Below are 25925 nucleotides of genomic sequence, written 5' to 3'. Positions count from 1 at the left end.
AGGTTGTGACCCCTACCTTGTCCCTGAGGTTGAGGGTTAGAGCGGAAAGGTTGTGACCCCTACCTTGTCCCTGAGGCTGAGGGTTAGAGGGGAAAGGTCTCGACCCCTACCTTGTCCCTGAGGCTGGGGTCGTGGAACCACTCCAGCAGCTTCTTGCCGACCACCATGGGGCTGGACAGGAAGGTGCGGTAGGTCAGCAGGAAGTCCTCGATGTAGGTGGGGTCCACCACCGAGTGCTCCTCCACCAGGTGCATCGTCAGACGCTCCGTCGTACCCTGAGGACGAGGAAGAGGAGGAGGACGAGGAAGAGGAGGAAGAGGAGGAGGATTGTTATTGTCAAGAACAATTACCAGATATTTTATAGGTCCTAGCAGGTCTCTGGGGGACCGGGTCCTAGCTGGTCTCTGGGGGACCGGGTCCTAGCTGGTCTCTGGGGGACCGGGTCCTAGCTGGTCTCTGGGTGACCAGGTCCTAGCTGGTCTCTGGGTGACCAGGACTGCATGCGAATACTTAGTACATACTATTTCTGTCCAGTGTCTACTACTTGACCATACTACACTTGACTGTGTAGTACGGTCTACAGCTATGCGTAGAACGCCTCCGAACGCTTCCGAACACCGCCGAAACTCCACCGGATGTTTGGAGATGACGTATCTCCCCCCAGATGGCGGCAAAATGTACCTGTTTTCCGTCTTGTAATCGTTGCTATTAAATAAAAAATGTCTCTTTCTACGCGAATGGCTCTTGAAATGGATATCGCTGCTAGAAGGCGTCGTCGTCGGTCATCTCGTAGAGCGACTTACCGGCAGGTTATGATGTAAATATGTGGACATTTGGTAAGTCATTTTTTTGGAATAATAATACATTTACAGTTATTTGTTACTCCGTGAAAAAGACGATTGAAGTTAATTTTTCCTTTTTTATTGAACACGCACACACACACACACACACACACACACACACACACACACACACACACACACACACACACACACACACACACACACACACACACACAAAAATAAAAAGCCGCTGTTGGTGGTGTCGGGTCAGCCATCTCTTCTTCGTTTGTTACCAGACTCCGGTTGCATTGTGGGATAGCGTAGTGAGGTCCGTGGTTTACTTTGGCGGTAGTACGCATTCGGAAACGTCTTCCGTACTACAGAATGCGCACTGAGTATTCGGACGCGCTATATTTTTCGCATACTACAAAATGCATACTATATAGTATGCAAGTATGAGTATTCGGATGCAGCCCAGGTCTTAGCTGGTCTCTGAGGGACCGGGTCCTAGCTGGTCTCTGAGGGGGTCTTCACCTTGATGACGATGTGGCCCTTGCGGGTCCCGGTCCGGTCCAGCTCTCGGTGCTCCTTCACCATGACGATCTCGCCCTCTTCCTCCACCTTCTGCATGTTCTTCTCCACCTGATTCAGGATGCAGCAGTAGTCCTGCTGCGCAATGCACACAAACTACACCCAAAACAAACCAAACCAGGGGTTAGACACCACCCATCTGCACCCAAAACAATGTCTGTCTGTCTGACTGTCTGTCTGACTGTCTGTCTGCCTGTCAGTCTGTACCTGACAGTCGTCCACCTTGGTCTTCATCACCCCCTTCATGAACTCCTTCTCCAGGGTGGGGCTGACCCCGAAGCTGTTCCCCATGCAGAGGATCTCCGCCCGGCCCTCTGGGTGGAGCACCTCCACCGAGCCGTTCAGGATCACCGACCACGAGTCCAGCTGGAGCAGCACAACATGTTAAACAACATGTTATATACACGCAAAATGTTATCAAACATGTTATACACACAACACATGTTAAACATGTTACACACACACACACACACAACACAACATGTTATACATACAACACAACATGTTATACACACATGTTATAAAACATGTTCTATATACAATATGTTCTATACACAATGCTAAAACAAGCTATATACTCAACATGTTATACATATCACAACATGTTATACACATCACAACATGTTATACACATCACAACATGTTGTATACACAACATGCTATACACAACACAACATGTTATATACACAATGACACAACATGTTATAGACACAACATGTTGTAGACACACCCACCTCCTCTCCGTCGTTGAGCACGGCGGTGCCGGCGCGCTCCACCACGGCGAACACCATCACCGCACATAGCTCACGGCGCACGGACATCGTCATGTTGGCGAAGGCCGGCAGCTGGTGCATGAACTCCAGCAGTTGTTCTGAAGGAGAGAGAGACACAGGTCAGGAGAGAGAGGGAGAGAGCGGTAGAGAGAGAGTGAGAGAGACAGGTCAGGAGAGAGAGAGACAGGTCAGGAGAGAGAGAGACAGGTCAGGAGGGAGAGCGCCAGAGAGAGAGGGAGAGCAATAGAGAGAGAGCGAGAGCGAGAGAGAGGAGAGAGAGAGAGAGAGATGAAGAAGTAAGGAGAAAGAGAGCGAGGTACAAGAAAGAGAGAGAGAGGTTGAGATGATTCCTGACAGCCAGAGGAGACAGAGGACAGTCTGATCTCATGTTGGACAGGAGCGTGCACGTGAGGGCATGCATGAGAGCGGTCTGATTGCGACCATGAACAACCTCCAGTGAAAGCTTGTCTCCTAGCTGCTCCGCTCTGATGCCTCGGTCGATATGACCTCTGACCCCCCTGGTCCAACCAACTGGAGCCGTCAGGCCGCCCATAAGGGATCTGATCTGTAGTCTGGCAGCAAGCATCACAGAGCCCCTTAACTCCAGGGCTCTGGGAGCTAGCCTCACTGTACCCCTTAACTCCAGGACTCTGGGAGCTAGCATCACAGCACCCCATAACTCCAGGGCTCTGGGAGCTAGCATCACAGCACCCCTTAACTCCAGGGCTCTGGGAGCTAGCATCACAGTGCCCCTTAACTCCAGGGCCGTGGGAGCTAGGCTCCGCTGGGCAGAGTGCTGCTAAGCTAAGACGCTACAGAACTCAGACTGAACCCAGGGACCCCAACACCCGCCCCCTCCCCCAGCGGTAGTCTGGGCTGGGCTGACCTGGGGTTGGCACGGCAACAGAGGCGTGCGCGAGGCGGCGATGAAAGTTTAATGTGGTGGGAGGGAGAGGAGGGGTGACCTAGAAAACACAAGGGGGGGGGGGGGGGGAGGGGTGGCTGTATCCTCCTCATATGAGGCTGCCCAGACAGACCAGTGAGACAGACTGCTGTTCCTCTTCCCCAGAACAAGGACCAGAACCAGAACCAGGACCAGAACCCACCGATGTCGTCGTCGGTCCGGTCCATGGGGTCTTTCTCCAGGCAGTCCCTCACGATGTCCCGGCTCATCAGGGGGTCCGACGCCCGCTCCAGCTCCTCCTCATCATCGTCTTCCTCAGAGTCCACGGCGGTCTCAGGGAGACCACTGAGGTCCATGTCCCCGCTGTCACCCTCAGTCGCCTGGGGGAGGGAGGGAGGGGGAGGGAGGGGGAGAGAGAGAGAGAGAGAGAGAGAGAGAGAGAGAGAGAGAGATGTGTTAAAGGATAGAGTTTGGTCTGTTGGTCGAACGAGGATAGTGTTCCAAACCAGGACACACAGCACATCAGCACATGAGGTCAGAGGTCAGCAGCAGATACCTCCTCCACCCTTCATCTTATCAGCTCCACCTGCTCCACCCTTCATCTCATCAGCTCCACCGCCATGTGCAAACACAGAAACACGATGTCACATCTACCGAAATAACTGACAATCCTGTGTGTTCCTGCCCTACCTGCTGCTCACAGACACACTGCTCACACACTACACGCAGACACACTGTACACAGACACACTACACAGGAACACTACACACTGTACACAGACACAAGATGTAGATGTAGAGAGATATAGAGAGAGATAGATTGAGACATAGGGAGATAAAGTTATATGGAGATATAGGGTGATAGATGGATAAGGAGATATATATAGAGTGAGATAGATAAGGTGATATAGAGGGATCTAGAGGGATAGATAAGGTGATATAGAGAGATCAAGGGAGATAAATAAGGTTATATAGAGATCTAGGGGGATAGATAAGGTGATATAGAGATCTAGAGAGAGACAGATAGATAAGGTGATATAGAGATCTAGAGAGAGACAGATAGATAAGGTGATATAGAGATCTAGAGAGAGACAGATAGATAAGGTGATATAGAGATCTAGAGAGACAGATAGATGAGGTGATATAGAGATCTAAAGAGAGACAGATATAGAGATATAGAGGGTAGATCTCGGTACCTGAACACACTGGACCACATCCAGAGCTTTAGAAGAACCAAAAAAAAACAGTCGGTACAAACGCATCTCTTCCTCCTCGAATTACCTGCTCCTCCTCCTCCTCCTCCTCCTCAAATGACCTGCCCTTCCTCCTCTTCATCAACCCTCCTCCTCCTCCCTGCTCCCCCCCCTGCTCCTGAAACACCATGTGACCAAAGTGCCATCATCAATGATTCAAAACAGCCTGCGATTGGCCAGCTGTCACCAAGCCAGGCGTGGCAGGGCGGGGCTAGGGCCAGAGGGGGAGGGGCTTAGAGACACAAAGCCAGGCCACGCCCCTCTGATTGACCATCAACATCAGTGATAATAAGGTTTAACATAAGAATCATACATCACTAATAACACCTGACAACGTCGCGATCAGTAGCTGTTCTGAGTACTCCAGTAGTATAACTAGTACTGTAGTAGTACAACTAGAAGTACTGCTAGTACTCCAGTAGTACAACTAGAAGTCCTCCGTCAAGATGACAGGGGGTGTGTGTGTGTCTGTGTGTGTGTGTGTGTGTGTGTGTGTGTGTGTCAGTGGAGGCTTCTCCATTGAGGAGAGGGAGGAAGATCCTCCTTTACATTGTTGAGAATAAAAAATGTAGATTGCCCAGACTACTGTTATGAATTAATGCCCTTAAATATGACTACTTTAATGCCTTTGAATATAATGTTTGTTTCCCTGGGTAAAGGGACATTAGCACCCCCTATCGCCTTTTGACAATTACTTCAGGGAGGAAGGTCCTCCCTCAGCCTCCGTTGACTCCCATTCATTTCTCAGAAAGTACTGGCGGCCGGTGAATAACATGGGTTTCAATGGGAGAGAGGAGGAAAGTCCTCCTCTGAGTTGGTGTGACCTTACAGGCGTCTGATTCGCGCAGAAATCTAGTCGCGCTGCGCTATGAACCAAACAGCAGGATCCCTGGCAGGTGAGCAGTGTTGCCAGATTGGGCAGATTTCCCACCCAATTGGGCTACTTTTAACCGCTTTAGGTTGGGAAAATTATCATTGGGCGGGAAATTTACCCAATCTGGCAACGCTGTCGATAACAAACCAACCCGCTCTGCCCGCATTGCCGCTCTGTCTAAGAGACGCAAAGCAGGTGAAATCATCTGAAGGATAACGAGATTCTAACATATGCAAAAGTGTACAATGGAAACAGAGGACATTGTTCATGTTTAATTACACAAAGCATTCTATTCATTGAGTTACAGTGCTAAGTTAGCGACCAAAGAAAAAGGTAGACCACTTCGCAAAATCGAGATCACCAAAAGTAATGGCAACGTCAGTGTTGTGGGTGCTACATGGTTTGCTAGGTACTCATGGCTTACTGGTAGCATTACTAGCAATCGACTGTATTGCTGGCCCTGTTTGCTAATGAATAATGGTAAATCTCCAACGTGGGCTGTTCATGGTTTCCCTGATGTGAAAAATCTTGATAGGGCAACCAAACGCCACAACTAGTGTCAAGTTCACGTTGGTGCTGCTATGCGACTTTCCTTGCTAGGCACCATGCCTAGTATAGATCAGGTTGAATCTAGAATAATGTTCTCGTTCTTTTGCTAGTTTGCTACTCTGACCGTTCTGTTTGATATTGTGGAAATGGTGTGGAAAGGGTGAATGATTCAGAGCATGATGCATTTTAAATGGCATCACTTTTGGTCAGTCTTTTCTTAAAACAATTGTACCTGAAAATAAACATAGCTAAATTACAACCAATAACTTCATTCATTGAGGGCAAAAATAGGCCCAGATTTACTTTTACAAATCAAGAGTAGGCCTGATTTGACTAATGGGCTTTGCATCCTTTCCTTCTGCCCTTGTAGTCCATTTCCAATACTTGCTGCCCACCAGCTTTCAAATTACAGTGATGCCACTGGTGGCTTTATATCAAATTTATTCACATAACTATCCCTCCCTACTATTTTGTAGTTCACCAAAACACCCTGAAACAACTTGAGTCTCACATTCTTATGCCACCATACACCAACAGTGCAAGCAGGCCAATGGCAACAAGCGCGCGGTCCTTCCTCCCTCACTTTAAAAACGACCAGCCGCCACTGGTGTGTGTGTGTGTGTGTGTGTGTGTGTGTGTGTGTGTGTGTGTGTGTGTGTGTGTGTGTGTGTGTGTGTGTGTGTGTGTGTGTGTGTGTGTGTGTGTGTGTGTGTGTGTGTGTGTGTAGTGGACTCTGAGAACCAGGAGACCATAAGTACAGGTCTTCACAACTGGCGGACTCTTGAGTCCTGAGTCCCAGTCTCTGACCCCTGTGGCTGACAGGTCACCGGTCTGGGCTGGGATCCACAGTCACACCAGTCAGGATGCTGAGGCACAGCCAGAGTTCAGCTGGGCAGCATGTAGCGCCCAGTGACCTGTGGTCACTCCCAGCAACGCACAACACACACACACACACACACACACCCATTCACTCATTCATACGCCAAATCACCCCTTCATACACCTCCACACTCAGCTCAGAGGAGCAGATGGGGTGAGGTGCCTTGCTCAGGGACACTCATAGAACCAGCAGTCTTTGTTGAGCCAGACGTTCTGCCCACACGCTCCCCGCCCACACAGCCAGCGATGTGCAGCTCTAGTGATGAATGATAGATCTAGATACCATAGATCTGTCCCCTGACCTCCAGTCAAACACTGTGGCGCTCTGGTATAAAGCACCGATAGAATGGAGAGATAAAAACACAGGCTGGTGATAAACCAGCACTTAACATCGTCCAACTACATTAGAGAATGGTGATCCAAGAGAATGTTACCACCAGAGAGAGAGAGAGAGAGAGAGAGAGAGAGAGAGAGAGAGAGAGAGAGAGAGAGAGAGAGAGAGAGAGAGAGAGAGAGAGAGAGAGAGAGAGAGAGAGAGAGAGAGAGAGAGAGAGAGAGAGAGCTGTGCAGATAACAAACATGACTATTTATACACTGAGAGGAAGAGGGAGACTATGTTTCACACACACACACACACACACACTCTGTTTCCCCTCTCCAGCAGGTGACGGTGTAACAGCCAATAGGCTGAGGGCAGGGAGCTAAGCTTCTAATAGCTTTAACACCCGTCAACTGACACAGGAGGGCGTGAGTGTTGAGGAAGAGAGAGTGTGTACTTATGACTGAGTGAGTGAGTGAACATGAACCAGAGCTTCAGACCTTCATCATGGTTACGGGGCTGGGTGCTAATTAACTAGTTATCTAACTAGGTTATGATTGGTTAGTCTCTCTGGGAGGAGGGGCTTACCTGGTAAAGGTCTGATAGGCTGCTGCTCCCAGAGTCACTGGTGACACTACATCCTGATTGGCTGGAGGAGCCGTGTGTCACCTGGGAGTGAGGGCCATCGGCCAGGTGGAGCCGGGCCAGGTCTGCAGGGAGCTGCACACGCACACACACACACATACAGACACACACATCCCTGGTCAGAGCGCTCCACACACACACGCTGCCTGGGACTCACTCAGTCACCATCCATTCACGTGAGAACCTAGCACCCACTCAGTCACCCACTCACTCAGCTCCGACTCACTCATTCACTCACTAGTTCCCACTCATGGAGTCACTGGCTCATGTGTTCACAGTGACAGACAGAAGGTCGAGATCTGTACACTAAGAACCTGTTGGCCTGGAGTCTAACCCCCAACCCAGTGCGAACCAACTGGACACACAGCTCTACACAGAGCAGTCGACTGACAGCTCTACAGACAGAGCACTGATCATCTGCTCTCTGATCAGCAGTAGAACAGTCTACAGACAGAGCACTGATCATCTGCTCTCTGATCAGCAGTAGAGCAGTCTACAGACAGCTCTACAGACAGAGCACTGATCATCTGCTCTCTGATCAGCAGTAGAGCAGTCTACAGACAGAGCACTGATCATCTGCTCTCTGATCAGCAGTAGAGCAGTCTACAGACAGCTCTACAGACAGAGCACTGATCATCTGCTCTCTGATCAGCAGTAGAGCAGTCTACAGACAGCTCTACAGACAGAGCACTGATCATCTGCTCTCTGATCAGCAGTAGAGCAGTCTACAGACAGCTCTACAGACAGAGCACTGATCATCTGCTCTCTGATCAGCAGTAGAGCAGTCTACAGACAGCTCTACAGACAGAGCACTGATCATCTGCTCTCTGATCAGCAGTAGAGCAGTCTACAGACAGCTCTACAGACAGAGCACTGATCATCTGCTCTCTGATCAGCAGTAGAGCAGTCTACAGACAGCTCTACAGACAGAGCTGTGATCATCTACTCTCCGGAGCAGAGCAGAGAAATGAAGAACCATCACTTTCTAAGGACTCATTTCAGGCGTTGTGATTCTGCATGTTTACGTTATTTCCATGAATCTATGGAAGGAGGCCTTTCACGCTGACCTGGAGGTCCTTAAAGACGCCACTAACCCGCTTCAAACACCCAGAGATGAATATTTCATGGTCGGATGTTTTATTCAGCCCCTGAACCTCCGGATGCAGAATATTTACAACCCTCAAACACCCCGCTTCAGAAGACTTCAAGCACCTCTGAATGATAACACCGCGTGACGTAGCTGATTGAACACCACCTTCCTCTCCAACGCTACTGAACTCTCTCTTTCTCCCTCTCTCACCCCCCCCCCCCCCCGGACAGCACTGTGCTACGCAGACCAATCAACAGCTTCTATTTCCAGCTGCTAAATACACACCAGACATGACCTCCGTAGAGGCTGGTTCTACTGGTCCTGATGGTCTGTGTTCTACTGGTCCTGATGGTCTGTGTTCTACTGGTCCTGATGGTCTGTGTTCTACTGGTCCTGATGATCTGTGTTCCACTGGTCCTGATGGTCTGTGTACTACTGGTCCTGATGGTCTTTGTTCTACTGGTCCTGATGGTCTGTGTTCCACTGGACCTGATGGTCTGTGTTCCACTGGTCCTGATGGTCTTTGTTCTACTGGTCCTGATGGTCTGTGTTCTACTGGTCCTGATGGTCTGTGTTCCACTGGTCCTGATGGTCTGTGTACCACTGGTCCTGATGGTCTTTGTTCTACTGGTCCTGATGGTCTGTGTTCTACTGGTCCTGATGGTCTGTGTTCCACTGGTCCTGATGGTCTGTGTTCCACTGGTCCTGATGGTCTGTGTTCTACTGGTCCTGATGGTCTGTGTTCCACTGGTCCTGATGGTCTGTGTTCTACTGGTCCTGATGGTCTTTGTTCTACTGGTCCTGATGGTCTGTGTTCTACTGGTCTTGATGGTCTGTGTTCTACTGGTCCTGATGGTCTGTGTTCTACTGGTCCTGATGGTCTGTGTTCTACTGGTCCTGATGGTCTGTGTTCTACTGGCCCCGCCCTCTGGAGGGGCGGGGCCACAGTCCTTTCTCTCTCTAATCAGGTCATCCGGGGGCGGTCAATAAGCCGGCCCCCTCTGACCCGCTTCCTCAGAAACTGATCCACGCACCGTTGCCGCTACGCTAAGCTATGCTAGCCACTGGGCACCGCTACGCAGTTCAGGCTACATCAGGAAATATCATACATGGTTAGCATCCTGCACATACATCACAACATTCACATAGCATCATGGTTAGCTTCCTAATCTTAACATCACACAGAGCTAAACAGCTACATGGTTAGCCTCCTACACTTCTCATCACAACACTCACAGAGCTACATGGTTATCCACCTGCACTATACATCACACAGCTACATGGTTAGCCTCCTACCTTAGCTTGGCTGTAAGCACGCCTATGCTGTACAGATCCCTGGTGACCTACTGAAGCCAGAGGAGGAACCCGGAGCCAGGGTATTGGCTGTCAGCTGTCGCCCGTGGATTAAACCCGCGCTAAATCTCGCCCGTCTCCGTGTAGCCCCACGTCGATGTTGCTCCTCAGATTACAGCTAATGACCCAGATCCTGGAGCCGCCGCGCGCTGACACCCGGCTAACAAGCGCCTTAAGACCACTGCACCGGCCAGGGGGACTGCCACCAGGAAACTATCAACAAACGACCAGGAAACGACCAGGAAAGTACCACTAACAGGAAACTACCAGGAAACTACCACCTCCAGGAAACGACCACAACCAGGAAACTACCACAACCAGAAAACTACAGCAAACTACCAGGAAACTACCACCCCCAAGAACCGACCAGGAAACGACCACCACCAGGAAACTACCATCACCAGGAAACGTCCAAGAAATGACCAGGAAACTACCACCAGGAAACCGCTTCCACCAGGAACTGGCTAGCAGCAGGCCTCCACCCTGACAACTCCGTCATCGTGACAGGACCAACGACGAGCCGTCACTACGACAACAGTGTGTTCCCTCGCTCCAGGAGTGAGGGAACATTCCAGAAGGAGGCGACCTCGTGGGGATCAAGGGATTAGAGTCCCTCCCTCGGGCTTCAGAACACCAGCGGCCGCCCGCCTCACCACCTGCACCTCATCCTCTCACCCTCATTTCACTAAGGGAGAGACAAACTCAATCTCTTACGCTGACATTAATCTGAGAGCCAAGGTCGCTCAGACCCATCTGGTCCTTAATCCACACGTCAATTCACCAGGATCCACAGCATCTACGACTCAGCAATGAGCAGGACCAGAGCCTCCATCTAGACCCCCTCACAGGGTCCAGAAGCCCCCCATCTAGACCCCTGACTGGGTCCCTGACCCTCTCTCTAGACCCCCTCACGGGGTCCCTGACACTCTATCTAGACCCCCTCACTGGGTCCCTGACCCTCTATCTAGACCCCCTCACAGGGTCCTACACCCTCCATCTAGACCCCCACACAGGGTCGGGGTCCTAGTCTCATCTGATGTCTCTTATAGACAGCTTGCTGCTGACGTTGATTACACAGGACTTCATTAATACTGTGGACATCAACACACACACACACACACACACACACACACACACACACACACACACACACACACACACACACACACACACACACACACACACACACACACACACACACACACACACACACACACAGAGAGAGAGAGACTCCACTAGGGACAGACAGACCACCATCACAGGCTGAGGGTTCTGCTCTGCAACAGACTGACCAACCATGTTAAAATGTCTCTCTGTTGGACTCTATTCATCCAGCTCTAGCTACGAAGAGCTCTTTTAACTCCAACACATAGCACTTCAGGTAGCCGCAAGCATTCGCTCCATGCTATGTAGCTACGTAGCTTGGTCCAGCCTGGCTGAACCTCTGACTGGGTACTTAACCTATGAAACAGGAACCCCTTCAGTGTCGCGGGTCACTTTCGGATGTGTGTGTCTGTGTGTGTATGCGTGTGTGCATGGTTGTGTGTGTGTGTTGGGTAACAGATCCACTGATGCCAGTTGCAGTAGTGACATGTTATCAATACATTTGTGTCTGAAGTACCGACTGCTATGCTAGCCCCTGGGCTTGCTCTATGCTACCCCCTGGGCTGGCTCTATGCTAGCCCCTGGGCTGGCTCTATGCTAGCCCCTGGGCTTGCTCTATGCTACCCCCTGGGCTGGCTCTATGCTAGCCCCTGGGCTGGCTCTATGCTAGCCCCTGGGCTGGCTCTATGCTAGCCCCTGGGCTAGCTCCGGTCAGGTTTCCTGGTTCTAGCAGTTTGACCAAAAGCTACATTATCAACAAGCTATGCTAGGAGTAGCCCAGAGCTATGCTAGCCCCAAGCTAACCCAGCCTCAGCCTGCTCCAAGCCAGCTGGCGGGGGGGGGGGGGGGGGGGGGGGGGGGGGCAGGGTGTCACGGCGGGGGTTTGATGGCCGTGCGTTGCCGTGCCGATACGATCAAACTACGTCGCCCCTAAGTGCGTCGTTAAACTTAATGGGGTCGACATTAACACACTCACACACACACACACAGAGACACACACACACACGCCCTCTCTGCACTGTCAGACCGTCAGCAGGTCGCCGGTCCTCCTCCTCCTCCTCCTCCCCCTGTACTCACCGGGCTCCTCTCGGGGTGGCCGGGCGATCCATGAGGCTCAGCTCCTCCTAACGGCTTCATGGTGATCACAGGAGGAGCAGCCTCATCTCACATCCTGCTCCTCCTCAACCCGCGCTCCCCTCCTCCTCCCTCCCCTGCTACGGTCTCCGCGTGCTCCTCGCTCCTTCTTCTCCCTCTTCCTCCCCGCTACAGCGATCGTCTTCTCCCCTCTAAAGAGCAGGACCGACAGGAGGAACCTGCGCCTCCTCCTCTCGTCTCCTCCTCTCGTCTCCTGCTCTGCCCGCTCCCGGCAGCTGCTGCTCCCACAGACGGGAGGAGGAGGAGGATGAATCAAAAGATTCAGATCTTCCCTTTTCAGCACAAAGACAGCACCTATGTGTTCCTCTCCCGCTAGCACCTCCTCCTGCTCCTCGCTGTCAGCACCTCCCGCCGATGAAAGGCAGAAAATAGAAAATAGAAGCAGGGGGAAAAAAATAGCAAAAATGGCTGACAGCACTTTCACTCCCTAGCTCTCCTCTCCCACCTCCTCCGCCTCTCGCGCCTGTGACGCTCACACACACGCGCACACACACACGCCTCCCCACACTGACGGAGCTCAGACACCGAGCTCACACACACACACACACACACACCGAGCTCACACACACACACACTCCGCACTCACACACGCCTTAACGCACCATTAGACTATTTAGAGAGAGGGGGAGACGCCACCATTGGTCCCGGCTTTGTTAGCGCTCTGGGTCTGTTTGTGACTGAACCAGGGAGGGAGGGAGGGAGGGAGGGAGGGAGGGGGGAGAGAGGCGGAGAAACTCGGCAGGGCTACGAGAGCGTAGATAGGCTGGTTTCAAACCTGGCCGGCAGAGATGGTCAGAGGAGGAGAGGAGATGAGGAGAGAGGAGAGGAGATGAGGAAGAGAGTAGAGGAGGAGAGAGCTCATCCTCTCTCCTCCTCTCTCATCCTCTACCCCTTCATCCTCTCATCTCCACACCAGGAGATGAGAGGAGTAGAGAGAAGGGGAGGAGGGGTAGAGAGAGACAGATAAAACACAGCAGGATTGAGAAATACATAGATAACAGAGAAGCAAGAAGAGGGAATCTACAAAATGGAAGAAGAGGAGGAGGTAGAGGAGGGATGGAGATGGGAGAGTAATGTCATTATCACTCCACAGTGCTAGAGCACAGAGAGGCTGTTGGCATAGTAACAGGACCAGGGAGAGAGAGCGAGAGAGAGACTATTCATTATGACTGCTTAGAGTTATCAAGCCTGCACTGCTTTATTTCACAGAACAGATGTTGTGGATACAGATAGCACCAGCTACAGACAGCCCTAGCCACAGACAGCACTAGCCACAGACAGCACCAGCTACAGACAGCACCAGCTACAGACAGCATTAGCTACAGACATCCCTAGCTACAGACAGCCCTAGCTACAGACAGCATTAGCTACAGACATCCCTAGCTACAGACAGCCCTAGCTACAGACAGCCCTAGCTACATACAGCCCTGGCTACAGACAGCACCAGCTACAGACAGCACCAGCTACAGACAGCTCTAGCTACAGACAGCCCTAGCCACAGACAGCACCAGCTACAGACAGCACCACCTGCAGACAGCACCAGCTACAGAGAGGCACTAGCTACAGACATACCTAGCCACAGACACCACTAGCCACAGAAAGCATTAGCTACAGACATCCCTAGCTACAGACAGCCCTAGCTATAGACATCCCTAGCTACAGACAGCACTATCTACAGACAGCACTAGCTAGCTACAGACAGCCCTGGCTACAGACAGCACTATCTACAGACAGCACTATCTACAGACACCACTAGCTAGCTACAGACAGCATTAGCTACTGACAGCATTAGCTATAGATAGAAATAGCTACAGACAGCACTAGCTAAAGATAGCACTAGCTACAGACAGCACTAGCTACAGACAGCACTAGCTACAGACAGCACTAGCTACAGACAGCCCTAGTTAAAGACATCACTAGTTACAGACAGCATTATCTATAGATAGAACTAGCTACAGACAGCACTAGCTAAAGATAGCACTAGCTACAGTCTTGAACCAGAGTCAGATCTGATGAACCCAGAGAGGTGGATTCACTGGCAGCGGCGGTGATGTCATCCTGTCAATCAACTGCAGTAACCACGGCGACTCTTTGACCTGCCCCCCAGGACCTTTGGTTACCGTGGTGACAGCAGAGAGAGATGGGGCTGACTGACAGCCAGATATCATCTGAATGAGGATTTAAATGACAAGAGCAGTGCTGATGCTGGGAAGCTGAGGAGACAATAGATCACATACAAATCCCACACACATCACATACACACCGTCAAGCATCACCAACAGAGCACCAGCATCACCAACAGACCACCATCATCACCAACAGACCACAAACATCACCAACAGCCCACAAACATCATAAAAGACCACAAATTCACCAAAACGTCCCTTCAAATGCTGCTACGACATATAACCATGTAACTGCATATCAGCTAAACCAGGCCTGTTTCCACACCTATCCAACCAAGCCATATCCCCCGTTCTCCAACTCTAACCTTCTAATATATAATTAACGGCAGTACAAAGAGACAAACAGAACAACATTGATATTATATGTAATGAGTACATGAGACACTTCTGTCATCACCGAGGTCAACCCATGTCTTTGGAATAGCAATTGCATTAGCTGTTCAATAATGAGTAACCACGTTGCCTATCAATGAATCATTGTTTTGTATATTCAAGCAATCACTGGCAGCATCAGGGTAACGTAGATCACATCAACATCAGATATGCAGTAAGAGTCTCTCTCTCTCTCTCTCTCTCTCTCTCTCTCTCTCTCTCTCTCTCTCTCTCTCTCTCTCTCTCTCTCTCTCTCTCTCTCTCTCTCTCTCTCTCTCTCTCTCTCTCTCTCTCTCTCTCTCTCTCTCTCTCTCACACACAAAGGCAGAAGTGTGATGAATATTTTACCAAGCGAATCATCTCCTCAGCATCCATTGTGACACCTCTCATGAGCATCCATGTTGTCATGGTGAGGGGACGGTGGCTGGCTGAGAGAGGAGGAGGGGGCTGTCGTCATGACCCCCCCCCCCCCCCCCATGATGTAATGCTTCACAACAACACAAAGCTCAGGTGCTGCGTAGGAAAATCCATTCATTACTCCCCTGACAATCACCAGGGGAGGGGCATCGCACCGTCACCACGACAACCGGGATGCTTCTGGTAGCCGCCCCCTCCCCTCCCCTCCCCCCAGGGTCTTCTAGGAACATAAAGGTCTGTGAGGGGGGGGTGGGGGCATCGTACAGTCACCACGGCAACCAGGATGCGTCTGGGGAGCGGGCCCCCCGCCCCCCTCCCCTGTCTGTCTTCTAGGAACAGACAGGTCTATGAGGGAGGGGGCGGGCCTCGAGAGGCTGGCCTCCACCAATAGCAGCGAGGTGAGGTCACAGCTGACTCTTTGAGGCCTGGCCAGCGGATCATGTGACTGGCGGTCATGTGACCGGCGGTGTGTATAAACAGACACACGTGGGCGGTCCATAAGTGGACGCATTAGATGAGATAAAGCGATAGATTCATAGACTGCTGCCACAGCTCTTTAGCTGTTAAACCACCGTCCCCCACAATGCACCGCTCCCCATTCAGCACAACACAAAGACAGGCGAGGAGCACTACGGCGGCGGGCTTTATCGCACAACAGAACACCACCTCATCACCACACACACACACACAAACACTTTCATTGTCAGGTGAACCGCACAAACATCTGATGTTGACATGATACAAGTTAGACACAGGAGAGCTAGTAGTAGCATGGTGTGGTAGTGGTAGCACGGTGCGGACTGCATGCTAACAGGGGGCTGCAGGCTAACAGGGGGCTGCAGGCTAACAGGGGGCTGCAGGCTAACAGGGTGCTGCAGGCTAACAGGGTGCTGCAGGCTAACAGGGTGCTGCATGCTAACAGGGTGCTGCATGCTAACAGGGTGCTGCATGTTAACAGGGTGCTGCAGGCTAACAGGGTGCTGCATGCTAACAGGGTGCTGCAGGCTAACAGGGTGCTGCATGCTAACAGGGTGCTGCAGGCTAACAGGGAGCTGCAGGCTAACAGGGTGCTGCAAACAGGTAAAGGAGTGGTGCTGGTCTGTGAGGTGTCTCTCTACAAGGCCTCTCCTACCTGCAGCTCGTCACAAAGAACACCTAAAAATAGAAACACAGTGCAGAGCGCTCTCGCTTTCCCTGTGTCTCGCCCTCCCTCCCTCCCTCCCTGACTCTCTCCCTCTCTCCCTGTCTCTCTCTCTCTCCCTCCTGTCTCTCTCCCTCCCTCCCTCCTACTCTCTTCTCTCTCCCCGTCTCTCTCCCTCCCTGTCTCTCTCTCTTCCTCCTTCTCTCTCCGTCTCCTTCTCTCTCCATCTCTCTCTCCCTTCCCTCTCCCTGACTCCTTCTCTTCTCTCTCTCTCTCTCCCTCCCTGTATCTCTCTCTCCCTCCCTGTATCTTGCTCTCTCTCTCTCACTCTCTCTCTCCCTCTCTTCTCTCTCCCTCCCTGTATCTCTCTCCCTTCTCTCTCTCTCTCCCACCTTCTCTCTGCCGGTCTCCTTTTCTCCTCTCTCCCTGTCTCTATCTCTCAGTATTTTTATTTCTCTACCTCTCTCCATCAAAACACAATAAAACACTGGATAGATCAGTCTGATGATCACATGCGTCTAAACATGGCATCATCAAGACCAGTGAACACATGAGTCTAAACATGATATCATCAAGACCAGTGAACACATGAATCTAAACATGACATCATCAAGGCCAGCGAATAGATGAGATTTGAGTTGGAGGTGTGCCAGAAAGCAGATAAACACACATCTACACAACACACTGTCCAATTAACGATACACATCTACACACTAACGCAATGCTAAGCTGTCTGCCTTCAGCGCTAGGCTAGGTGATACCAGGCCACACCCCCTAGTGGAGCCACGAGGTACTGAGAGAGACAGAGAATGAGAAAAAGAGAATGAGAGAGAGGGATGGTAATAATGATAGAAGGGGGCTAGAAAGAGGGGAGGTAGAGATGCTGATTGGAAGTGAACGAGAGGCAGAGGATGATAGAGAGAGAAACATGACACCTGTGCTCTTGGGCAAGGCAACATTTTAACAGCAATTTTGTTTTTCTGCTCGTCAGAATCATCAAGTTCTCTCTTTCTCTCTCTCTCTCGTACATGAGGATGGAGTGGGTACCATCTGGGAATAGTGCTGGTTGTCACGGTAACAGCTCCATCCTTCCTACGGGGCGCAGTGGGAGGCAGAGCAGAGTGGTGCGTGACGAGAGAGCGAGATAGAGGACCATGAGAGAGAGAGATGGAGAGGGAGAGAGAGAGAGAGAGAGAGAGAGATGGAGATGGAGATGGAGAGAGAGAGAGAGAGAGAGAGAGAGAGAGAGAGAGAGAGAGAGAGAGAGAGAGAGAGAGAGAGAGAGAGGTCTACATTTACCGAAGGGCAGTAGTATTAGTATAGTAGTAGTAGTAGCAATAGTAATTGTAATAGTATAGTAGTATTAGGACTAGTAATAGTAGTAGTAATATAGTAGTATAGCAGTAGTAGTAGTATTAGTAGTAAAGTAGTAGTATAGCATTAGTATTAGTAGTAGTATAGAAGTAGTAATCGTGTAGTAGCAGTATTAGTAGTAGTAGATTGGTAGGATAGAAGTAGCAGAGGCAGTATTAGTAACAGTATAGCTGTATTAGTAGTAAAGTAGTAGTAGTATTATATTAGCATAGTAGTATTAGTATCGTAGTAGTATAGTGGCAATAATAGAAGTATAGTAGCAGTTTAGAATTATTAGTATAGTACTAGTAGTATAGTAGTCGTATAGTATAAGAAGTTTTGTAGTATCGTACTAGTAGTATAGTAGTAGTAATCGTATTGGTAGTGTCGTAGTAGTAGTAGTATTGTAGTAGTAGTAGTATAGTAGTAGTAATAGTATTGCAAGTGTAGTAGTATCATAGTGGTAGTAATAGTAGTGGTAGTGTAGTGGTAAAGTAGTAGTAATAGTATTGCTAGTGTAGTAGTATCGTAGTAGTAGTAATAGTAGTGGTAGTGTAGTAGTATATTGATAGTAGTAAAGTAGTAGTAATATTATTGGTAGTGTAGGTAGTATCGTAGTAGTAATAGTATTGCTAGTTTAGTAGTATTGTAGTAGTATAGTAGTGGTAGTGTAGTAGTATAGTGATAGTAGTTGTACTATAGTAGAGGAGGTGTATTCAGAGACAACGGAACATCACAGCAGTTTGTTTTGAGGAACGTTTAAGTGGAACGTTCTCCAGGGAAAAGCTTGGAATGTCAGGAATGAACCAAACTGTTCTACCCCAGATGCATGCTGGGTAGAGAAAAAACGTGTGTGAAACAAGCTCTTCTCCTCTTCCCAGGAGCAAGGGGAGGAGACAAAATCAACATCCATCCAATCACAGGCACTCCTCAACCCACCGTCCAATCACAGGCACTCCTCAACCCCCCGTCCAATCCCAGGCACTCCTCAACCCACCGTCCAATCTCAGGCACTCCTCAACCCTCCATCCATCACAGCCACACACCTCAACCCACAATGAGTTGAACCAACAGTAGAGCCAACATCAGTAGAACCAACCGCAATAGAACCAACATTTGTAGAACCAACCGCAGTAGAACCAACATCAGTAGAACCAACAGCAGTAGAACCTCCATCAGTAGAACCAACCATAGTAGAACCAACCACAGTAGAACTTCCATTAGTAGAACCTCCATCAGTAGAATCAACCATAGTAGAACCAACATCGGTAGAACCAACATCAGTAGAACCATCCGCAGTAGAACCAACCGCAGTAGAACCAACCGCAGTAGAACCAACCGCAGTAGAACCAACATCAGTAGAACCAACATCAGTAGAACCAACATCAGCAGTACCAACCACAGTAGAACTTCCATCAGTAGAACCAACCGCAGTAGAACCTCCATCAGTAGAACCAACATCAGTAGAACCAACCGCTGTGCAACCAACATCAGTAGAACCAACATCAGTAGAACCAACATCAGTAGAACGAACATCAGTAGAACCAACATCAGTAGAACCAGTGCATGGAGCCCATCAGGGCTTGGCGGCGGGGATGGAGCTGTGGGGGCGTGGCCTCACCATGTGGTAGCTCCGCCCAGCGGGGGAAAGGGGGCGTGACCTCACCGTGTGGTAGCTCCGCCCAGCCGGGGGCTTGCCGGGGGGGTAGGGGTCCACCGTGTCGATGATGGTCTGCCGCTCGCCCTTCTGGTTGATCTTACGGAAGCGGCGCCGCGACTGGCGGTGGGACGCCTGGCGCTGGAAGTACTCCTCGGACTCCTCCATGTAGTCCACCTGGGGGGGGGGGGGGAGAGGGTTAGGAGGTCTGACACTGGGGGGGGGGGGGGAGAGGGTTAGGAGGTCTGATACTGTGGGGGGGGAGAGGGTTAGGAGGTCTGATACCTGGGGACAGACAGACAGACAGACAGACAGACAGACAGACAGACAGACAGACAGACAGACAGACAGACAGACAGACAGACAGACAGACAGACAGGAGGTTCTGGTTGAATTACACTTCCTGTTGGAGTCCAGTCACACTGCTCTCCCTCTCCCTCCTCACTGCTCTCTCTCTATGTCCCTCTACCCCTCTCTCTCTTCTTGTGTTACCCAGTAGGGATTTCTCCCCTTGGCTCCCTCTCTCTCTCTCTACCATATAGCCCTGAGTCTCTCGCCCTGCTGCCATGACAACAGAGTGTGTGTGAAAGTGACTTACTGCACAACTCAGCCAGTGTGTATGGGCTTGATTGTAGGATAATGATGTTGATGTGTCCACTACTATAGAGCTACACACACGCATATATATATATATATATATTAGGGGTGTAACGGTACACGTATTTGAACCGAACCGTCACGGTACAGGCACTTCGGTGCGGTTACAGAGGTGTACCGCGGTCCGTAAATGTGGCGTACATAGCGTTAATATGGTGAATGTAAAGCCTTGTTTTGCGGTGCGGAACTTAAAACTTGAAGTCGGAGCTCCCCCCGGACCCTTTAGCCTTATTAGGCTCGGCTCACACGTGCGCGACCTCCGCGTAGTAGCAGTAGCAGAGCGCGATCGCGACTGTGTGTGGATTGATGTCTACTAGCGAACTGAGAGCGAACTGCATGGCGAGCGACAACAGAAAACCGGAGCTTGAAGATGCCCCCCTGTCATTTAAATCCCAAGTGTGGGAGAACTTTGGATTCCAGGTTAATTATTACAATGGGGAAAGACGAGTGGACAAGTCGAAAGCTGTGTGCAGACATTGTTCAACAGCGATCGTCTATGCAAATGGAAAACACATCGAACATGCACAAAATTTTCGCCCCCGGTACAATTTTAACGTGACAGCACCATCCAGGTGTTACTGTCACCGCTGCGAAATGAAAAAAAGTTGTTCAAACCGTTCAAACCCAGCTCCCTACACTATTTAATCAACCCCTACACCTGTCTGGGAATTCAGAACGGGCAAATGCCATCACCAGGTCTATTGGTGTTTTCATTGCCTCTGACCTACGGGAGGCAATGAAAACACCAATAGATTATAAAATACATAAGCTGTGATTTAAGTTAAGGCTGCAGTTGCACTTTTATTTAATGATTGATATTTATATTTATGAGAACTTCAGAGCTTTAGAGAGCTGCAGGAATATTTTCTTTAAAACCTTAAAGTTTACATACTCTTTGTTTACATACCAGCTTAAAGAGCCTAGACTGAGCATTAACACTGGATTTTTCATAAATTTTACTCTAGGGTTATTGGAGAATTGCTGCAGTATTTTTTTTATATTTGTTACACATTTTATTTGTATGTTTCATACTGACAGCTAAAACTGTTGTGTTTAATTCGTTACTAATTAAACTTATGTTCGTTCTGTCAAGCAATCCGTTTTTTCACCATAACTATGAACCGAACCGTCCTGTACCGTACCGTGACTTCAAAACCGAGGTACGTACCGAACCGTGACTGTTGTGTACCGTTACACCCCTAATATATATATATATTCACATACATGTGTGTAAATGTGTCCGTGTGCGTGTGTGAAGACTCACCACAATCATCTCAGAAGGTTCCAGAACGATGCACTCGCATCCACGCCGCAAACTTCCTGCAGACCGCTTCCCAAAGCTGAGGAGGAGGAGGAGGAGAGGAGAGGAGAGGAGAGGAGGAGAGGAGGAGGGAGGAGAAGGAGAGGAGGAGGTCAGTTCAACAGGTGACCACAACAGCGTCCCGTCAGTCTAGACGTCCATCATCTACAGGCCTCCCTCCTCCAGGCAGGCTTCAAACATCTTCTCATGGAACCAGAGAGTTTAGGAGCACAGAGGGCACTGGGAATTGGACTGGTCCCAGTGGACCACAGCGGGCACTGGGAGGAGGACTGGTCCCAGCGGACCACAGCGGGCACTGGGAGGTGGACTGGTTTGACCTCACATCGCTGGGGGCACACTGGATTAGCAACACAACGGTATGATGTGGTGCTCCTCTGGAGAGCTAGCGAGGCCAGCCTAGCCTAGCCTAGCCTAGCCTAGCCTAGCCTAGCCTAGCAGTGTCTGTGATGAGGCGGTGTGTAGACCAGGTCCGGACCGTGAGGCTCTGGGTTCTACTCGGTCTGAAGGTGAATGAGGAGCTGGTCCTCCTGAGGTGACACCCCCACAGCGCCCTCTGGAGGTCTGCTCAGGAACTTCTGCTGCCATCTCAGTCCAGAAAACTGGTTATGTCCAACCTCTAATCCCGGGTCTGCTTCATCAGGAGTGTGTTTTGTGGCTGAGGGGTGTGGGGTCCCAGTATAGAATCCCAGTTTAGGGTCGCATGATGGTGGGAGACGGTGTGTGGATCCAGCTGGAAGCAGGACAAAGCTGTGTTGTGTTGGGAGTATTCTGGGATGGCGGTGACGGCTGTGTGTGTGGAGTATCAGTTGGTGTGTATGCGTGTGTGTGTGCATGGGGTATCAGTTTCCTGTGACGGATCTCATAGTGTGCGTTCATTACACATGTTTGTGTACACGTGCACCCACACACGTCAAGGAACACACGCCTAGAATCCACCAGTCACTCGTGACTTCAGCTACCTAAAATACAACTGAGCTGTCGCTGAGAGGATGAGGGGGTGGGAGAGGGAGGGGGTGAGGGGTGAGGGGTGAGAGAGTGAGGGGGTGAGAGGGCGAGGGGGTGAGGGGCGTCTCTAGGTGTCTCTCCTGACGACAACAGTCTCATCACTTCCTCTCTGAACAGCTCTCATCTCCTCACTCGACTCCCTGTTCTTGAAGCTTCTCCACCAAACCTCCCGTCAAACCTCAGAGATGAAACGCCCTCCGAGGTCTCTGCAGCGCCGGCAGAACGGGCCCCCCTCACCGCTCAGAATAACATCAAACACATGCTCAGCATTCCTGGATCTCTCACACACACACACACACACACACACACACACACACACACACACACACACACACACACACACACACACACACACACACACACACACACACACACACACACACACACACACACACACTCTCTGTGTCTCAGACAGACCACTAGATACCGAGTAGAGGCTAAAGTAGAGACCCAGAGTCCAGGTGGCTCCAGACAGACCAGTAGATAACCATTATAGACCAGCAGACCCACAGTCCAGGGACGGCAGACCTCGGGTCCGAGCTCTGGTGGTGAACTCTGGTTCCCTCTCCTAGTCTCCTAGCTCCTGGTCTCCTAAGGTGAACTCCCCCTGGTCTCTCCTAGTCTCCTAGCTCCTGGTCTCCTAAGGTGAACTCACCCTGGTCTCTCCTAGTCTCCTAGCTCCTGGTCTCCTAAGGTGAACTCCCCCTGGTCTCTCCTAGTCTCCTAGCTCCTGGTCTCCTAAGGTGAACTCACCCTGGTCTCTCCTAGCTCCTGGTCTCCTAAGGTGAACTCACCCTGGTCTCTCCTAGTCCTCATCAAGATTTCCTCATTAATCCAACAGTGGAGATTAGTCCAAACATGTTCCGGTTACTGGGAACCACAGCTCTGAAACACACGGCCTCTCTGCTTTCTACTTGTCTGTCTGGTGTGTGAGAGTGAGGAGGGAGGGAGAGTAAGGGAGGGAGAAAGAGGGAGGGAGGGAGGGTGTGGTAATGTGTGTTCAGTCCAATCAATCAGCCTCTCTCTCTCTCTCACATTCCAGGCTACCACGACTCACTTCCTGTGACAGGGCTGCCAGTCAATGGGGGAGTTTGTGTGTGTACATGTGCTAGTGCTTGCGTGTGCGTGCGTATGTGTTTGAGAGAGAACACACCCGAGTCAAAGTATGAATAAGAATGTTGTATAAATAATTTGATACATTATGTCTTATGCATATATTTCCATAAAACACATCAAACTCTCGTGCTCTGACTTATTGCTAATGAATTCTCTTATGAGATTACTCTCAGATTAGTTTTAGATTAGTCCTGTTAAACACTTCAGGGGGGCTGAGCGATGACGTTCATAATAAGTCACCTTCCCCGCAAGTGGGGAGTAGTTAGCAGGGAGTAGCTAACAGGGTGTAGCTAGCTGAGAGAGTAGCAAGCAGGGTTTAGCTAGCTGAGAGAGTAGCAAGCAGGGTTTAGCTAGCTGAGAGAGTAGCTAGCGGGGTGCAGCTAGCCGGGAGTAGCTAGCAGAGAGTAGCTAGCAGGGAGAAGCTAGCAGGGGTTAGCTGGCAGAGAGTATCTAGCAGAGAGTATCTAGCAGAGAGTAGCTAGCAGAGAGTAGCTAGCAGGGAGTAGCTAGCAGAGAGAAGCTAGCAGGGGATAGCTAGCAGAGAGTAGCTAGCAGGGAGTAGCTCATGAAACGCCCTTTCCTCAGACAGGTTCCCAGCATTCACAACAAGGCTTCTTTAGCGGAGGAGCTACGGAAAACTAGCTGATGTTCCATTTCGAGCTGGTTATTTGATGAGTTATGCACCACTTGGGGTTGTGAAAAACATGATAATCAAATCTTGATCAATTAGTTTCTCAGCAGATGAATAACTTTGATTTCATCTTCAACACTCGTTGTACTGAAGAGTCTCCATGTCATGTGACAATCTTCTGTTACTATCTGCTCTGTTTTGGTTTCATTACTGTATTGGATGAGGTTCTATTTATACTGGTTCTATGAAGTTTGATTCAGCCTGGTTCTATTTATCCTGGTTCTATGAAGTTATATTCAGACTGGTTATATTTATCTTGGTTCTATAGGCTGCAGACTGCTTCAGACTGTTTTTATGAGGTTCTATTCAGCCTGGTTCTATAGGCTGCAGACTGGTTCAGACTGTTTATATGAGGTTCTATTCAGCCTGGTTCTATTTATCCTGGTTCTATAGGCTGAAGACTGGTTCAGACTGTTTATATGAGGTTATATTCAGCCTGGTTCTATGGGCTGCAGACTGGTTCTGACTGTTTCTATGAGGTTATATTCAGCCTGGTTCTATATATCTTGGTTCTATAGGCTGCAGACTGGTTCAGACTGTTTCGATGAGGTTCTATTCAGCCTGGTTCTATTTATCCTGGTTCTAAAGGCTGCAGACTGGTTCAGACTGCTTCTATGAGGTTCTATTCAGCCTGGTTCTATGGGCTGCAGACTGGTTCAGACTGGTTCTGCTCCCTTGTGACTGGGCTGAGGAGGTCAGCTGTAATCTGCTGATACCCACAGAGCTGCTTACTGCCACAGTGTACCCAGTGGAGGAGGAGAGAGGAGGAGAGAAGGAGAGAGTAGAAGAGAGGAGGAGAAAGAGGAGAGAGAGAGGAGAGGAGAGGGAGGATCTGAATCTGAAAAAAAGAGGAGCTGCTCCTACCTGCTTCTTGGGAGGAACATGGACTCCTTGATGAAGACGGAGCCTGAGAGCAGAATGTACCAACAGCTACCCAGGTCATCAGGACTAGGGAGAGAGACGTAGAAAGGTCATCAGGAGTACACAGGGAGAGAGAGAGAGAGAGAGAGAGAGAGAGATCCTCATGACGAGCGACAAGTCATCATGACAAGAGAGATTGACATAGACAGGTCATCAGGACGAGAGAGAGAGCGAGAGCGAGAGAGACAAGTCCTCATGACGAGCAAGCGACATAGACAGGTCATCAGGTCGAGAGAGAGAGACAGACAGGTCATCAGGACGAGATAGAAAGAGAGCGAGCGCGAGAGAGACGGAGAAAGAGACAGTACTCACTAGTACAGCACCTCGTTGGCCTCGTGTCTCTCGTAGCGAACCGTCTCACACATCATCCTGCAGGACAGGAAGCAAAGGAAGTAAAGAACCACAGACAGACAGACACAGTGGACAGACCTACAGCAATACACCCCACGTGTGTGCGTGTGTGTGCGCGCGCGCGTGCATGCGTGTGTGTAGGACAGCATATGTGTATGTGAAGGGGTGTGTGTTTATGTTTGTGAGTTGGGACAATTGTGTGTGTGTGTACATGAGTGTGTACGTGTGGAAGGGAAGGGACTAAAGTTAAGTCCTCTCTGGGAACTGTGTGTGTGTGTGTGTGTGTGTGTGTGTGTGTGTGTGTGTGTGTGTGTGTGTGTGTGTGTGTGTGTGTGTGTGTGTGTGTGTGTGTGTGTGTGTGTGTGTGTGTGTGTGTGCGCGCGCGCGCGCGCGCGCGCGCGTCTGGAATGTTCCAGTGTACGGGTCATGTGCAGTAACAGTATAATCCACATGTATGAACAGAGTGC

General features: G+C 50.2%; 1 protein-coding gene across 10 annotated transcripts in view; it reads right to left on the bottom strand.

Annotated features, from left to right (window-relative positions):
• Positions 1-25925, bottom strand: part of rapgef2b (Rap guanine nucleotide exchange factor 2b) — a 62745-nt gene that overhangs the window by 17754 nt on the left and 19066 nt on the right. For 5 of the 10 annotated variants that reach the window (XM_030367702.1, XM_030367703.1, XM_030367705.1 and 2 more), the window contains exons 3-12: positions 25420-25476; positions 25051-25134; positions 21318-21393; positions 19406-19573; positions 7512-7643; positions 3253-3430; positions 2108-2244; positions 1581-1739; positions 1317-1469; positions 111-275 (exon numbers count right to left, since the gene is read on the bottom strand). In XM_030367702.1, the coding sequence (XP_030223562.1) occupies positions 111-275; positions 1317-1469; positions 1581-1739; positions 2108-2244; positions 3253-3430; positions 7512-7643; positions 19406-19573; positions 21318-21393; positions 25051-25134; positions 25420-25476 (1309 nt within the window). Of the gene's footprint in view, positions 1-110; positions 276-1316; positions 1470-1580; positions 1740-2107; positions 2245-3252; positions 3431-7511; positions 7644-9954; positions 11155-12192; positions 12925-19405; positions 19574-21317; positions 21394-23173; positions 23312-25050; positions 25135-25419; positions 25477-25925 lie in introns of those variants that run through there. The other 5 variants (XM_030367707.1, XM_030367708.1, XM_030367709.1 and 2 more) reach the window with 5 other exon arrangements.

This window comes from Gadus morhua, chromosome 10 (genome assembly GCF_902167405.1).
Source record: "Gadus morhua chromosome 10, gadMor3.0, whole genome shotgun sequence".
In the NCBI taxonomy this organism is placed as follows: Eukaryota; Metazoa; Chordata; class Actinopteri; order Gadiformes; family Gadidae; genus Gadus; species Gadus morhua.
Note: the sequence above shows the minus strand (reverse complement) of the source record. Positions and strands in the feature narration are given on the sequence as shown.